Below are 17,489 nucleotides of genomic sequence, written 5' to 3'. Positions count from 1 at the left end.
CATATCTGGCAGGAGGAGCATATCACTGCCCTACATGCCATCTCTGCCCTTACACTGCCCTTGTACACTTATGAAAAATATAAGAATCTTACCTTGCTTGTTCTCCTCACAGTACCTTATTTTTTGGCTAGAGGAAGAGAGAAGGAAGGAAACACTAACATAGTGTTTTGGGCTTAACCGCTCCTTGACAACAGCTCTTCGGCTGCCCACAGTACAGTCGAGGTGACTGAGTTGGCTTCTCCCAGAATCCCCTTCTGCCGCCTCTGTTGGATGATCTTCCTCCTTTTGTCACTGGAGGAGGATTTGCCCAAAAACATTGTTGATCACCCGTATTGACATGACACTTAGTTTTAGCTCCTACAGTAGCTCAGTTATGTTGCCTTTGATTGATCTTGAGCTTCATCCATTAATTGGTGAGCACAAGTAGGTTGTTTAACTGTTTTCTTTTCTTGCAACGTTTTGATGGAGGAGTCATTTTTTGAGCCCAACATGCTTTGGCAATGTGGCCTATATCTGTGTGTGTGTTTGTGTGAGTCCGATCCCAAGCATCCTTCATCACTCCCAGTGTCATCCCACTGTTAATGGACAATTTTTCTTTTCCCTGCCTCAATCCTCATCGCCAGTTTTCTCTCGCTATATTTCTTTGTTGCCACAAAGAGAAAAGATGCCCACACTCTAGATTCTTGTAAAACACGGTGAGCTGTTCATTAAGGGTGTTGCTCATGCAATCAAAATGGTGATCCTCCTAAAGCTCACACAAAATCAGCAGGAATGTATTCTCCGATACATAACAGCATTATTTGCCTCTGTTACCCAAGGGAATTTATTTAATAAGTAAGACCATCATGTGGCTCGTTGATCCCAATCTAATCCACATGGTTGTACGTAGGAAGCTACACAAAAATGGACATTATAACACGGTAACAGGCGATCTGTGTCGATGTGTATCCTCCATGTGAGAAAACCGGTTGAATTACATTTTCCACTCCTGTTCGCAAATGCCTTCAAGCCTTTTCCCTTCATCAACCCACCTATGAATGTTCAGCAATTTTGTTTTCCCATTGGAGCCTTAAAACTGTCCCCGTAAAGACATTTCCCCTGCAAACGTTACATTTTATGGGCAGAATTTTACATTACCTCACCAGCGGGTTTCTAGGCTGGTTGTGGGGGAAAAATTGCTCCGATGGCCTTTCCATCCTGCTCCCGCCTGCCTTGACCACTGCAATTTTAAGCTGGGATGGGTGAGGCCTATGCTGTTTCCCCCTCTGCCTTAACTTTCGGGCTGGTGGGAGAGGTTGAGGAGCAGGGATAATCCTGAAAACTGTTCAGGCCTCTGGCAGCCTCCTTTTAACGTTGGGCAAATCCCCCAAAAAGATTAGTTCCTGCAGGTCCTCCCTTCTCCCATGGTCTCTCCACCAATATCCCACCCCTCTCTTCCCACCTACCCACACTTCCCCTACTCACCCTGAGGCCCCAAAACTTACTTGGTCCTGGACTCCATGGACCTAGGCTCTGAGGACTGCTTCTAGTCTCAGTCCACTGAGGTCCTGCCACTGCAGGGACTAGAAAGCTGGCAACTAATCTTATTGTCTGACAATTCTCCAAGGTGGGACTCTCCTGAGTGGGTGACAGAAATCCTACTTCCAGTCAATTAACGCTTGTTGGAGGGTTGAACAACTGCCAGGCAGGCAGTGTTGGCAACAATGTGATCTCCATCAACTCCAGCATTAAAACCCTGGCCTGTGGTCCCTCGTTCTGGAACCCTCAAATTGCTGAAAAGGCTCACAACGTCTGAGCCCCCCCCCCCCCCCCAGCATCAGAATGGGGGGCTACCCTAAAACTGAGGAATCCTCTCAATACCTTCACAGCTCAGCATTTGCATGGCAATTTAAACCACAAACTTTAGAATGTCCTGACAAGGTTACCCCAGTAATTCTTAAAAAGAAGGTTAGAAGAATCAAGCCCTCCTAACTATTGAATAACTATTGTAAAAGCCAGACGGATCCCTCCACGACTCCACCCACATCCCCGGACCCTCTCGGGCGACTCCCAGACCTTGCACACCTTCCCACTCACTCTGAACCCTCATGGATTTCCCACATCCCCAAGCCATCTCCTCGCTAGACCAACTCTCACTCCCTGACATGCTGGAACACCCACCCTGCAACTCCCCTGACCTGAATCCCACCCACTAGGCCAAATCATGATTTCTCCTCCTTCACGAGGTCTGATCTTTTCCCAACTGGAGTCCCAACCCACCACGTAGGCCTGATCGCAGCCCCCTCCCCCAAGCCTCTAACCTCTTGACCTCCGACCCCCACCTCTTGAGGCCCATCCTCTCCACTGCACCCCGATGTCTGAGCCCCCCCCAAATCACTTAATTTGAGACTGTCATTCATTATTACCTGTCAATGATTTTATCCCCTACGCCCCAGCCTTTCAGAACTGTTTCATTTAAAACAGTTCGAATATATTACCTCACAATCTGCAGTACTCTAATGCAAAAACTTAATTTTTCAAGTCTTTCTGCATACTTTGTTTTTTTTCTGAGCTAGGCAACATTCAGGTACTCAATATTAAACCCTATCTATTGCCTCAATTTGCTTTACATTGTGTGGAGCCCAAAATTGTGAGGACTTTTATTGAGGATCCACATGGGCCCTTTGTTACTTCTTGTCTTTTATGTTCCATATTTCTTGAGATAAAACCAAGAATTCCAGTCGCATTTTTACAACTTGCAGCATCACTGTTTCTATAGCCTTTCTTTAAAATTAGATTATCTTTTCCATGTTTCACTGGAACCACCATTTGGATTCTACTCTGTTGTGTGTTATGAGCCAGGGTTTAGAGAACCCCAAAGTGTATCATGGAGTTCACCTGACCCACAACTTTTAATAGATTGTGGTATGGGGAGCACATAGCCCACTCTGCAGGTGTGGCACAGCAGAAATGGAAAAGTATTTTTTTAAGCAAAACAATGTTTATTCAATGAATTCAAGTTAACCTGTTTAAAACAAACAGTGAACATCTTAGCAACCAGTAAATCAAATACACCCCCCAAAGAATACAATACTAAGTAATCCGTAAGCTGCCCTTTTAACATCCAGATGACTTTTTAAAAAACATCTTTAAACAGAAGCACATCAGGTAAAATTCACTACTGCGAGCAGTTATTAGTTTTAAATCACCAAACGATAAATTTACATTCTTTAGATTACAGAGGGAGACTCTAATACACCTTCTGGCTGTGACTCAGCTATGCAGCTCTGAAAACGAAACTAAAACACACCCTGCAGCAAACAGCCTAAAACAAAAGTAAAAAGCTGACAGACAGCGCAGCTCCATCCCCTCTCTGACATCACTGCAGTAATAAACAACTATTTATCATAGAATTTACAGTGCAGAAGGAGGCCATTCGGCCCATCGAGTCTGCACTGGCTCTTGGAAAGAGCACCCTACCCAAGGTCAACACCTCCACCCTATCCCCATAACCCAGTAACCCCACCCAACACTAAGGGCAATTTTGGACACTAAGGACAATTTATCATGGCCAGTCTACCGAACCTGCACATCTTTGGACTGTGGGAGGAAACCGGAGCACCCGGAGGAAACCCACGCAGACACGGGGAGGATGTGCAGACTCCACACAGACAGTGACCCAAGCTGGAATCGAACCTGGGACCCTGGAGCTGTGAAGCAATTGTGCTATTCACAATGCTACCATGCTGCCCTTAAAGGTACTCTCTACACTTTATTAAAGGTACTCTCACTACAGATATTTATATACACACCCATTTATAAACACCCATTTTTTAAAGGTACTGTCACATGACATGTGACATTAATGACCCTCACTTTGGCTCCTTGCACAAACATGCCTTTCGGTGAGAATTTTTCAACCCTTCCTGTACCAATAGGCAGCATTTGATGCCAACATCACTCTAGACGGTGCCTTTGTAAGCATGGAAGGCAGGATTTACCAGACACATCATACTTAGTGATGCGACGAGGCATTAAATCTCACGAGAGGCCTCTCGCGAGATTCATGACACTTGAGACGTATTGCGAGATTCAACCGCACCTTGTGAGACATCATGATCTCATCCTCGTTGGTATTATCCAGATCAGCATATAATGGCTGATTTTAAAATGGCACCGCCTTATCCTCCGAGGGCACGAGAACTAATGGCCTCCCCAGCGAGGCCTTGACCAGGTGCTGTTTACTGGTCCACATAACAGCACCTGAGGGAGGACTCCAAGGCCATTGGAGACCCCCAGGCGGTCAGACTCTGGGCAGGTTGGTATCCTAGCTAGCCTGGCATCTTGGTAATGCCACCTAGGCACTGCCAGGCATGCAGGAGCACTTCGAGGGTGCCAGTCTGGTAGTGCCACAGTGCCAGTTTGCCTGCATCAGAGCTTGTCGGTGCAGGGAATGATGCAAGTGCGGCCTCAACGGGGAGTTCTTTGCCGAGGTCCAAAAAAATTGCAAAGCACCATCAAATAGCAGTGTGTTTCTCGTCGCTGTAGCCGTCAAGAAACACCCTCTATCTACGGGCAGATGCCCTAAGCAGGGTTAATATCTCCTCATCACGTGCCAGGCTTCGCCTGATACAATTTAAGGTAGTCCACTGGGTACACATGACAGCGGCTAGGATGAGTAAGTTCTTCGGGGTTGAGGACAGGTGTGCGAGGTGCGCGGGAAGCCCAGCAAATCATGTCCACATGTTTTGGGCATGTCCGGGTTTTTGCAGGATTTTGCTAAGGAATGTCCACGGTGCTAAAAACACCGTGCCGATTCTGGAGGTAGCAATCTTTGGAGTGTTGGAAGATCCGGGAGTTCAGGGGGAGAAAGATGTCTTGGCCTTTGCCTCCCTGGTAGCCCGGGGACGGATCTTATTAATGTGGAGGGACTCAAAGCCCCCGAGTGTAGAGATCTGGGTCAGTGACATGGCTGGGTTTCTCAGTCTCGAGAAAATAAAGTTTGCCTGAAGAGGGTCAATGTTAGGGTTCTCCCGGAGGTGGCAGCCGTTCATCGAATTTCTCGGGGAAAATTAAAATGTCAGCAGATGCAGTATTCCAAGGGGGGCAGGGGGGCGGATTGTTGTTGCATTGTTGAGGTGGGTGAAGATTGGGCTGAGGAGGCAAAATGTTTATTTTACCATGTTGATGTCAAATACCTTGATAAAATATTATTTTTAAAAAAAGGAACACCCTCTAAACGCACCCAAAAGTTTTTTCCGGTTGAATCACGCCCATTGTATTTTTCAGCGAAACATCACTGTTAACAGACAAGGGAACTGCCAGTGAACAAACCACTTGTTACTTGTTGTGTTAGAACTGTCTCACTAGTTTGTCAATGGGTCCCAGAGTTTGACTCAATCCACTTGCAGTATTAGCTATTTGTTGTGCGCCATGCTTACATTTGACTCTCTTCTAACGGAGATGTTCTTGAAATGGTGAGCGCTATCAATGCAATTTTATAAAGATTTGCTTTGTTTATATGCTCTGTATTCAACTCAGAATATTTAACTTTGCTGAAATGGGTGGTGCCTCAAGGTACCTCTCAAGGGCAATTAGGGATGGACAGTAAATAAATCTGGCCTTGCCAGCGACACTCACATATTATAACTTTTTTTTAAGATCCTCAATTATGTAGTTACATTTAATTTTGAGGAATTATATTTTGACTTTTTCTATCTGCTATAAATTTGTAAAATTTGAATTATTATTGAAGGAGATATTCTAATTTTACAGACTTGATCTCAAATGGTCTCGTATAGAAATGGTGGAATCAGAGTACCAGGTCTGTGAAGATGTAGGTTTGTTCTCTGTGAAAGTCCTGAGGACTGGATATTCAATGGATTCTTCCTTCATTGGCATAAAGGTAAGCCTTTCTCACTGCATCAAACACAGAATATAATGTCTAATATTAGTTATGATTCTACTCTGGACAGCACTTGCTCAACTGTCTTGAGTGTGCAAAAATTGTATTAACAGTTAGTTAGACTTAATTTAAGATTATCAGTCAGACTTGCAATGTGGTAAACTAATTTGATTGCAGCTAGAAGTGACTATTAATCATACATAGGAACCTGTGCTCTGCAGACAAAAGAAACATGTCCAGGCATGGCAACTTTTTTTAATTAAACAATAGTGTGAAGGAGAATGGCTCCCTGGTGCATTCTCCATGGCAACACCTCAAACAATCAGAGTTGACTTATGAACCAGCACAGGAAGATGGTTGTTGCTTTGAACTGCAGAGTTCAGTCCCATGTGCAACTGTTCAGATAAATAAGCACTCCATGCCTCCAAGCTTCAAGACCTAGCTAACATCCAAGCTGGGGTTGGTGAGTGAGAAATAGCATTCATGCCTCACAAATGACCATGTCCAACAACAATCTCTCTTTGATATTCAATGGCATTACCATTTTTGAATCGGCCACCATCAACATTCTGGGGGCTACCATTGACCAGAAATTAACTGGACCAGCCAGATAAGAGCTCCTACTGTCCAGAAGGCTGGAAATTCTCTACTCTTGACTTCCGAAGGCCCATGCACCATGTATAAGGCACAAGTCAGCATTGTGATGGAATACACCCCACTTACGCAGAAAGTCCATCACTCAAGAAGTGAGCACCATCCAGAGCAAAGCAGTCTTCTTGATCAATACTGTACTGCACCCACCATGAATGAAGGAGCTTCATTCTCTGCACCACTGGCACACGGTGACAGTAGTGTGCACCATCTGCTAGATGTACTGCAGCAACTCAGCAAGGCTGTTTCAACAGCACCTTTCATGACCAGGCATAAGGGAAAACCACCACCTGATATATCACCATTCCTTCACGATTACTGGGTCAGAATCCTGGAACTTTCTCCCCAGTAGCACTGTGGGTTTGCCTGGACAAGTGGACTGCAGCAGTTCAAGAAGGCAGCTCACCACTACCTTCTCAAGGGCAATTAGCCATGGGCTATAAATGGTTCCAGAAACCCTCACATTCCCTGAACAAATAAAAGAAAATTACAGTCCTGACCTTTAGCTTTCTCGCTTCCATGAACGGCGACCTCCTCCCCAGGCCCAATTTTTGCTCCCTCACATAATCACTGACCATTCTTCACCCAAAATACCGATCTCGAATGTCTTCTCTCCAACAATCACTGGCCACCCCTCACCCCAAATTCTAATTTCTACTCTCTTCCAGCACCTCCTACCCGACCCCACTAATTGAGGAGGACTGAGCTGAAGGCTACTCGGCTGTGACCTCCTGACACTCTCAATTTGGCTGCTGCTGTGAAACCAGAAGAAAATAATTAAAATGTCCTTGCCAGGTTAGGATTCTACCACGTTCCTGTGCACCTTCCCCACCGTCAGTCAATAATGGGGCGCTGATATCTGATTTATACGTCAGAAATAGTCTGGAATGTTCAGTCAAAAGCTAAATCTCCAGGATTCCAGGACCTATATATATATTCACCTTCATGATTGTTGTTACCCTTCAGATTGATTTTCCACCATAAAACTGCTTCCTGATTCCCATCACTTTCCTGATCTGATCATGCTGACCTCCATTGGGCAGCACAGTGGTTAGCACTGTGGCTTCACAGCACCAGCGACCCAGGTTCAATTCCTGGTTTGGTTACTGTCTGTGCGGAGTCTGCACGTTTACCCTGAATCTGCGTGCATTTCCTCTGGGCGCTCCGGTTTCCTCCCATAAGTCACAAAAGACATGTGTGTTAGGTGAATTGGACCCGAACAGGTGTCTGAGTATGGCGAGTAGGGGCTTTTCACCGTAAATTCATCGCAGTGTTAATGTAAGCCTACTTGTGACAATAAAGATTATTATTATTCTACATGGAGTCACTGCTTATTAAAGTTCTATATTTGTTGGCACATTTTCCTTTTGCTTCTTATTCTGTCTATCTTCACTTTTGTTTAGGTCAATAGCATTTCAGCTTCTGTTGGAAGGGATTTTACTCACAGTTCTGCCAACCTTATCCAGTTTGATCCAGGTGGGCAATAATTATTAAAGATGAAGAATGCACGGTAGCATGGTGGTTAGCATAAATGCTTCACAGCTCCCAGGTTCGATTCCCGACTGGGTCACTGTCTGTGCGGAGTCTGCACGTCCTCCCCGTGAGTGCGTAGGTTTCCTCCGGGTGCTCCGGTTTCCTCCCACAGTCCAAACATGTGTGGGTTAGGTGGATTGGCCATGCTAAATAAATTGCCCATAGTGTCCTAAAAAGTAAGGTTAAGGGGGGGGGGTTGTTGGGTTACGGGTATAGGGTGGATACGTGGGTTTGAGTAGGGCGATAGTTGCTCGGCACAACATCGAGGGCCGAAGGGCCTGTTCTGTGCTGTACTGTTCTAAAAAAAATGGAATTGATTGTGCTCAAGGATACACACATTAAATACCATAGTAATTTGTCCCTGATCAGGAGTAATTGCTAGAACCTTCTGTTTGATATTATTGCTGCAGCACTTTCCAATCACTGGAAGACACCAGATGGTGTACAGCTGTTCAGAGGGATATATCTTGTAACACGTGTGTATTAAATGGGAGAAAGCATTGTCCTTTGGGATTTGTGAAAACTGGTGGCTAATTAAGAAGGAGGTAGTTTGCCAGTGGGAACTGCACCATTAGATATTGTATTGGGAGCAGAATTAATTGACCTCAGTTGAGGCAAACAAAGAAGTATGTGAAGGTGTAGTTTGGAGCAAGAAAAGATGCCACGAGGAGATGCTGCAAAATCAAAGGATCTGGAGTTGATTTACCAACCAATTAGTAGTCTTTCTGGCAAGGAAGTTTTACTGATACAGCATTGCTGGCATGAATAGCTCAGCTTTGTTTGTACAAGATAGGGCAATTTTATGATTGTGTGCTGCTCGTGTTGAAGTTTGTTCACCAGAAGTGTGTGTTGCTAAATCACAGGCATGTATCCGATATTTTCCATACATTGAAATCCCTGCCCAACCTTTCTCATAGTCAGATCTGTTGATACATGCTTTCAGCAGACGAGATTCTGTCTATGCAACATGTATTTGAAAAATTGGCCCTCCTCTTCAACACCATCCACTACATTTAAAATCTAAATTGTAAGAATTTTTTTAAACTGCTCATTAGCAGCAACTTATTTCAGAGCTTATTTCAGAATAAAATAGTTGCAACACTGATGTTATTCTTCTCCTATTTTTCTTTTTTTTTTTGCAGGTGTATCAGTAAAGAATTGGAATATAGTCATTAATAATGATGGATTGGAAGAAAATGAGGAAATATTTGAGGTATTACTTGCATCGCCAGTGAATGCAGTCCTTGGTGCGAAGACAAAAACATTGATCAAAATCATTGATGCAAGAGGAGGTAAAGCACAAATGAGAAATCCTTATCACGTGACATGAAGTCTAATTCTCCAAGTATATTACCAACATTTATTATCTTTCTACACTTTCTCTTGTATCACAGATCGCTGCAGCCTTAAAGTCTCCAATGAGAGGACTGAAGAGAATGCACCGGTCAAAGTTCTAAGAGTGAAACTGCCTTCAGGTTCCACTGCCCTCCCAAATCTCAAAAGTGGCCCTCGCCAGCTGGGAGAAATGCCAGTCATTAACTTGCATGAAAAGGTGAAACAACCCCAAGTGGATGTGCTGCAGGAGTTCCATCTGAAACCTCTTCCCAAGAAGAAACTAAGGGTGACTGGAAATAGAAAAATGGTAGGAAGTGATTAATTACAGTCAGCTGGATTCTCCTCCACCCCAGCCGCGTGTTTCCCGGCTATACACCGTTCGCTGGCAGTGGGATTCTAGGTGGGGTGCCGGTGGGAAAAGTGAATCACGACAACCAGAGAATTTCGCCAGTGTCCCCTTGTGTATTAAAATAGTGGGGATACATTTTTCAGATTTATTTTCAGAAGTGATTGTGCTCCTTTTAGAATAGAGGAGAAATTCTCACTAGGGTTCAGGACAGCCCAGGAAGGACCTGTGTTCAATTGCTAGTCTGTGGTGTGTTCACTGATTCTAATTGGGCTGGCAATGGAGTTCTATAACTGGGATTGGAAACCCTGTAAAAATTGGCACACGTTATTGTTCCACCTCTTGGGAAATTCACACAAGAATTTTGCCTGAAAGTAAAATAAGATTGGGTTTTGATGTCCCCAACAAAGCTGTAAATTTATGTATGATCACAGTGCCTTACAACCAATTATGTAATATTTGAAATGTAGGAGATGCTGCAGAATAATTTCAAACAGAAACCTCCTATAATCAGCAATGTGATAACAACCAGATAACCTTTTTTCATGATATTGATTGACAAAGACACCAATAATAATGCCCCTACTTTGAAATAGTTCCATGGGATCTTTCACAACCTCCAAAGCAGACAGATGGGGCTTTGATTTCACACATCATCTGACAGTGCTGCTCTCTGACAGTGCAGCACCTCTGACATTGCGGCACTACTGACAGTGCAGCACCTCTGACAGTGCAGTGTGCTCTCAGTAATGCACTGGAGTATCAGCCTTGATTTTTGTTCTCAAGCCTTGGATTGCGAACTTTATGGCACTGAGGTGAGAGTAATGTTTCAAATTGAGTCACAGCTTGACAGATGTCAAGTACTTTCTGCTGAATACATCCCCCATCCTTCATAAAGTATTAACGTTAAAAAATTAAACTCCATTCACATAATCTCTCATTTAATGATTTCTGCACCATCTGCTCCACAGTACAATGGTAATTATATGGCAATCACAATCAATACAAATTCAGTGTCAGTCCAGTTTATTTCTGCAGGCAGAAATTAATTTTTGTAAATTTGTAACTGCCAATGTGCTTCTTCAAAATTTTAATGTGCAGAAAGGCAGTCATCAGCCAACAGTGGAGAAATGATTATGTAAAAAGTTATGCCTATGCATGGGATAAGGGTAACAATCCTTTGTGTGGCAAGTACTTTCCCGATTGTTCCTGCCTAGAATAGCTGCTGACATATTAAATACAATTCTTTGCTCCTGTAATCTCCGGCTTCAAGAATTGGGCTCCGTCTGAGTAATGGGAAAGGTCACAGGGCGCTATCAATGACACTCTCTGGTTTGTTGGCAGAGGTTTATTTTAATTCATTCAAAGGATGTGGGGTTCAATGGGTAGGTCAGCTTTCATTGCTTATCCCTAATTGCCCTTAACAAGGTGGTGGTGAGATACCTCCTTGAACTATGTGGTGCAGGTATATCCATATTGGGAGGGGGGTTCCGGATCTTAGACTAGCGATAATGAAGGAATTATGAGATATTTCCAAGTTAGAATGGTGAGTAACTTGGAGGGGAACTTCCAGATGGTGGTATTCCCATGTGTCCGTTGCTCGTGTCCTTCTAGGTGTTAGTGTTTGTGGGTTTGGAAGGTGCTGCCGAAGGAGCCTTGGTGAGTTCCCGCAGTTCATCAGTACAGAGGACATGATACATTTTGGTAGAATGAATGAGTAAAGGCAATATGAAATAAATGGTACTATTTTAATGAAGGTGCAGGAACAGAGAGACCTGGCAGGGCTGCACAGTGGTTAGCACTTATGCCTCATAGCGCCAGGAACCCAGGTTCAATTCCAGCCTTGGGTGACTATGTGGCGTTTGCACGTTCTGCCCGTATGTGCGTGGGTTTCATCCAGGTGCTCTGGTTTCCTCCCACAGTCCAAAAATGTATAGGCTAGGTGGGATTACAGGGATAGGGTGGGGGATTGGGCCGAGGTAGGATGCTTTTCAGAGGGCCGGTGCAGACTCGATGGGCTGAATGGATTCCTTCTGCACTATCGGGATTCTATAGATACATAAACACAAATCTTTGAATGTGGCAGGACAAAGTGAGAAGGCTGTTAAAGAGCATGCTATTGAGCATGTTAAAGAGCTTGCATTTACTGATAGAACAAAGTGTAAAAGGAAGTAAGTTATTCCAGATTTTTGTAAGGTACTGATTCGGCCTCAACTGGAGTAATGTGTTCAATTCTGGGCACCACACCTGAGAGAGAATATCAAGGCCATAGACTGAGTGCAGAAGAGATTTACCAGATTGGTGGCAGGGATTACAGTTATATGGACAGGCTGAGAAAGCTCTCTTCAGAGCAGAGTTTTAAGAGGAGATCACATACGTCTAAAATCATGCATGGCTTTGATAGAGTAAATAAGGAGAAGCAGTTTCCAATGGCAGAAGGCACAGTAATTAGAAGACATAAATTTAAGGTGATTGGCAAAACAAAACGTTGGGAACACGAGGAGACATTTTTTTATACAACAAGGTATTATACCTGAAAGAGTAGTGAAAACAGATTCAATGACAAATTTGAAAAAGGATAAATTGTCATCTATCCTGCGATTCACAGGTGCCATTTGCTCAGGGCCGTGAGTTTCTGCCATGTGCCTGCATGTCTTGACCCACAGGCCTTTGAGCAGATGGAATATGGTGTCCATGAGATGGTGCGTAATACGCGTTCTTTTATTTCTTTCTCTGCTGCTGCTCTGCCTCATTGATGGTGATTGAATAAGTACTTGAGAACATGTACAGGGATATGGGGAAATTGCAGGATTTGCTTCCTTTTATTTCCTTCTCTGCTGCTGTTCTGCTTCATTGAATAAATAAAAGCAAATTACTGCGGATGCTGGAATCTGAAATCAAAAAGAAAATGCTGGGAAATCTCAGCAGGTCTGGCAGCGTCTGCAGGGAGAGAAAGGAGCTAACATTTCAAGTCCAGATGACTTTGTCAAAGCTAAAGACAGTGAAAGTGGGAAATATTTATACTGTGGAGTGAGAATGAAAGATGAGTCATAGCCACAGAAACCCAGGGAAACGGTGTGCTAATAGCCACAGAAACCAAGGGGAAAGAGTGCTAATGGCAGACTCCGAGAGAGAACAAACGGTGTGAAAGGCCAAACTGCAGAGAAACTAACATCAGAGGGTAAACTGTGACACATATAGATGTGGGGAGGAGGGGAAGGGGGAAGCAAAGGGGTGAAAGGAAAAGGAAAGGTGGATAAGATGGGGGGGGGGGGGTTAAATATAAATAAAGAAAGACAAGAGAGAAAGAAATGGTAAAAACCAATTAAAATTAAATTGGACCAAACATGCCCCCCCCCCCCCCCCCACACACACCACTACCTCAACCAGCGACGGAACACTGCCACACGCGACCCCAGAAACGTAACCAGCACCCCGGCCCCGCCAGACACAACCACCTACCTTCTACAAAGTCAGACTTGTCCCATCGAATCCCGAGATCATCCAGCCGCAGCCGCCAACTGAGGAAGCGAGGGAAATCCGGCGTTCTGCAGTTGAGACTTAAACAACGCAGATTTAAGACTCCTCTCCCCAGCATACTCCTGGCAAACGTCCAAGTGATTGAAAACAAGCTGGATTAACTTAACACTAGACTTACCTCTCAGAGGAAAGTAAGAGACTGCTGTGTGCTCTGTTTCACAGAGACATGGCTCACCCCCGCCTCTGTATGTGCCATACAACCTGAAGGCTTCTCAATTCATCAGGCGGACCGCACCACATCATCGGCAAAGCAAAGGGTGGAGGGGTTTGCTTCCTCATCAACTCCTCCTGGTACTTGGATGTGGCGACCTACGGCGCCCCGGACCTGGAATACCTGACTGTGAAGTGCTGCCCATACTATCTTCCACATGAGTTCACTTCAGCCATCATCACAGTGGTCTACATCCCACAGACATCTTTAACCTGTCCCTACTCCGCTCCAAGGTTCCCACCTGCTTCAAGAAGACCACCATCATACCGGTGCCAAAGAAGAACCAGGCAACATGCCTAAATGACTCCCGCTGGTGGCCCTGACTTCAATCATAATAAAGTGCTTTGAGAGGTTGGTCATGAAACGCATCACCTCCATACTCCTAGAACGCCTTGATCCACTGCAATTCGCATACCGCCGCAACCGGTCCACAGCAGACGCCATCTCCCTGGCCCGACACTCATCCCCAGAGCATCTCGACAACAAGGACTCCTACATCAGACTCCTATTTATTGACTACAGCTCCGCCTTCAACACCATAATCCCAGCCAAGCTCACATCAAAGCTCCAAAACCTCGGACTTGACTCCTCACTCTGCAACTGGATCCTTGACTTTCTAACTCAGGGACCACAATCAGTTAGAATAAACAACAACACCTCCTCCACAATAGCCCACAATACCAGCGCCCCGCAAGGCTGCATACTTAGCCCCTACTTAGTCCCTGTACACACATGGCTGCGTGGCAAAATTTGGCCCCAACTCCATCTACAAATTTGCTGCCGTTATGACCATAGTGAGCCGGATCTTGAATAACGACGACTCAGAATACAGGAGGGAGATAGAGAACCTAGTGGATTGGTGCAGCGACAACAATCTGTCCCTCAATGCCAGTAAAACTAAAGAGCTGATCATTGACTTCAGAAAGTAAAGTACTTTACACACCCCTATCAGCATCAATGGGGCCGAGGTAGAGATGGTTAGCAGTTTCAAATTCCGAGGGGTGCACGTCTCCAAAAATCTGACCTGGTCCACCCACGTCGCCGCTACTACCAAGAAAGCACAACAGCACCTATACTCCCTCAGGAAACTAAGGAAATTCGATATGTCCACATTAACCCTTACCAACTTTTACAGATGCAGTATAGAAAGCATCCTATCTGGCTGCATCACAGCCTGGTATGGCAACTGCGCGGCCCAAGACCGCAAAAAACTTCAGAGAGTCGTGAACACAGCCCAGTCCATCACACAAACCTGCCTCCCATCCATTGACTCAGATCTACACCTCCCGCTGCCTGGGGAAAGCGGGCAGCATAATCAAAGACCCCTCCCACCCGGTTTACTCATGCTTCCAACTTCTTCCAATAGGCAGGAGATACAAAAGTCTGAGAACACGCACAGACAGACTTAAAAACAGCTTCTTCCCTGCTGTTACCAGTCTCCTAAACGGCCCTCTTATGGATTGACCTCATTAACAATAAACCCCTGTATGCTTCATACGATGCCAGTGTTATATAGTTACATTGCATATCTTGTGTTGCCCTATTATGTATTTTCTTTTATTTCCTTTTCTTTTCATGTACTTAATGATCTGTTGAGCTGCTCGCAGAAAAATACTTTTCACTGTACCTCTGTACATGACGATAAAGAAAATCCAAATCCAAGGGGAGGGACAATGCTGGAAAACCTCAGCAAATCTGGCAGCATCTTTAGGGAGAGAAAAGAGCTAATATTTCGAGTCCGATGACTCTTTGTCAAAGCTAACAGACAAAGTGGGAAATATTGATACTGTGGAGTGAGAATGAAAGATGAGTCATAGCCACAGAAACCCAGGGAAACTTGGTGCTAATGGCCACAGAAACCAAGGGGAAAGAGTGCTAATGGCAGTCCACAGAGAGGACAAAAGATATGAAAGGTGTAAATACCTTGGACAACACTAAGAGAATCCAAAATCCAAATGGTTCGAGGTGGGGTAGAGCTAATCATCTGAAGTTGTTGAATTCAATGTTTAGACAGGAAGGGTGCAGTGTGCCTGACTGGAAGATGAGATGTTGTTCCTCCAGTTTGCGTTGAGCTTCATTGGAACATTGTAGCAGGCCAAGGACAGCCATGTGGGCATGGGAGCAGGGTCTTGTGTTAAAATGGCAAGCATCAGGAAGGTCAGGGTCCTGAATGCGCACAGACCAAAGGTGTTCAGCAAAGCGATCACCCAGTCTGCATTTGGTGTCTCCGATATAGAGGAGGTTTCTGTGGCTATGACTCATCTTTCATTCTCACTCCACAGTATAAATATTTCCCACTTTCTCTGTCTTTGGCTTTGACAAAGGGTCATCTGGACTCAAAATGTTAGCTCTTTTCTCTCCTTACAGATGCTTCCAGACCTGCTGAGATTTTCCAACATTTTCTTTTTGGTCATTGAGTAAATACTTGGGAATATGCGCAAGGATATGGGAAAAGTGCAGGATTTGCTTCCTTTTATTTCCTTCTCTGCTGCTGTTCTGTCACATTGAATAAATAATTGCGAATATGTGCAAGGATATGGGAAAAGAACAGGGGAGTGGGACTAATTGGATAACCCTACCGAAAGGCCAGTGCAGACTTGACAGGGTGAATGGCTTGTTTCTAAGCTGAATCATTTTATGTTTCTACGATCTAGTGATTCAGGAAATGCCTGCAAGCCACCATTTAGATTTTTGGTCTTGCACAGTTTTTAAATGTTTTTACACCCAAATTGTGGTTTGATCCAGTCAGATCAGTGTCTATCAAGATCCCAAAATCCCAAGTAGACTCTGCCAACGGATTCAAAATGAATCATTGAACAGCCTGTCAATATACTAAAGATAAAGCTTGGTCTTTGGGGAGGAAAAGCCAAAGACGAGATGAGGAGATTTTTTTTTTTTTTTGCACAGCAAGTTATGATTTAAAATGCACTGCCTGAAAGTCAGGTGAAAACTGATTCAATAGTAACTTTCAAAAGGGAATTTGATAAATACGTGAAATGGAAAATAAATTTGAAGAACTATGGGGAATTATCAAAGGGGTGGAACTCACTGAATACCTCTTTCAAAGAGCTGGCACAGACAGTGGGCGAAATTCTCCGACGCCACGCAGGGTCAAAAACCGGCGTTGTGCAAATCCCGCCGGCAGCCTCTGAGAACAGCTGGTGCCGGCGGGATTTCAAGTGACCTAGGGCGAGTGCGGGGGGGGGGGGGGGAGGAGAGAGTCCCGGCATTTGTGTGGGGGCGTTTGGGGGGGTGGGGGGGAGAGAGAAAGTGTCCCGGCGTTTGGGGGGGGAGGGGGGGAGAGAGAGTGTCCCGGCGTTTGGGGGGGGGGGGTTGCGGCGTTGAGGGGGGGGGGGGGGGTTGCGGCGTTGAGGGGGGAGTTGCGGCGTTTGGGGGGGTTGCGGCGTTGAGGGGGGGGTTGCCCAATTGAGGGGGGGTTGCGGCGTTGAGGGGGGGGTTGCGGCATTGAGGGGGTGTTGCGGCGTTGAGGGGGGTGTTGCGGCGTTGAGGGGGGTTGCGGCGTTGAGGGGGGTTGCGGCGTTGAGGGGGGGTTGCGGCGTTGAAGGGGGGTTGCGGCGTTGAGGGGGGGGGTTGCGGTGTTGAGAGAGAGGGGGGGTTGCGGCGTTGAGAGAAGGGGGGGTACCGCCGTTGAGAGAGAGGGGGGGTCGGCGTTGAGAGAGATGGGGGGGCGGCGTTGGAGGGGGGTAGGGGTGGTGGTGAGGGGGGTAGGGGTGGTGGTGAGGGGGGTAGGGGTGGTGGTGAGGGGGGTAGGGGTGGTGGGGACGGGGGTAGGGGTGGTGGTGAGGGGGCTAGGGGTGGTGGTGAGGGGGTTAGGGGTGGTGGTGAGGGGGGTAGGGGTGGTGGTGAGGGGGGTAGGGGTGGTGGGGAGGGGGGTAGGGTGGGTGGGGAGGGGGTAGGGTTGGTGGGGGAGGGGGGTAAGGGTGGTGGGGGGGGGGGGTAGGGGTGGTGGGGTTGGGTAGGGGTGGTGC

The 17,489-nt window shown here is 45.8% G+C and overlaps 1 protein-coding gene across 2 annotated transcripts in view; it reads left to right on the top strand.

Annotated features, from left to right (window-relative positions):
• frem1a (Fras1 related extracellular matrix 1a) overlaps window positions 1-9,949 on the top strand; it is a 452,495-nt gene extending 442,546 nt beyond the window's left edge. For both annotated transcript variants that reach the window (XM_038804357.1, XM_038804358.1), the window contains 4 exons: window positions 5,755-5,884; window positions 7,939-8,011; window positions 9,211-9,360; window positions 9,463-9,949. In XM_038804357.1, coding sequence (XP_038660285.1) covers window positions 5,755-5,884; window positions 7,939-8,011; window positions 9,211-9,360; window positions 9,463-9,725 — 616 coding nt within the window. In that variant the 3' untranslated portion in view covers window positions 9,726-9,949. The remainder of the gene's footprint in view (window positions 1-5,754; window positions 5,885-7,938; window positions 8,012-9,210; window positions 9,361-9,462) is intronic.
• The last annotated feature ends 7,540 nt before the right edge of the window (window positions 9,950-17,489 follow it).

This window comes from Scyliorhinus canicula, chromosome 8 (assembly GCF_902713615.1).
Source record: "Scyliorhinus canicula chromosome 8, sScyCan1.1, whole genome shotgun sequence".
Taxonomy (NCBI): domain Eukaryota; kingdom Metazoa; phylum Chordata; class Chondrichthyes; order Carcharhiniformes; family Scyliorhinidae; genus Scyliorhinus; species Scyliorhinus canicula.
The sequence above is the reverse complement of the archived record's forward strand: the minus strand, read 5'-3'. Positions and strand labels throughout refer to the sequence as shown.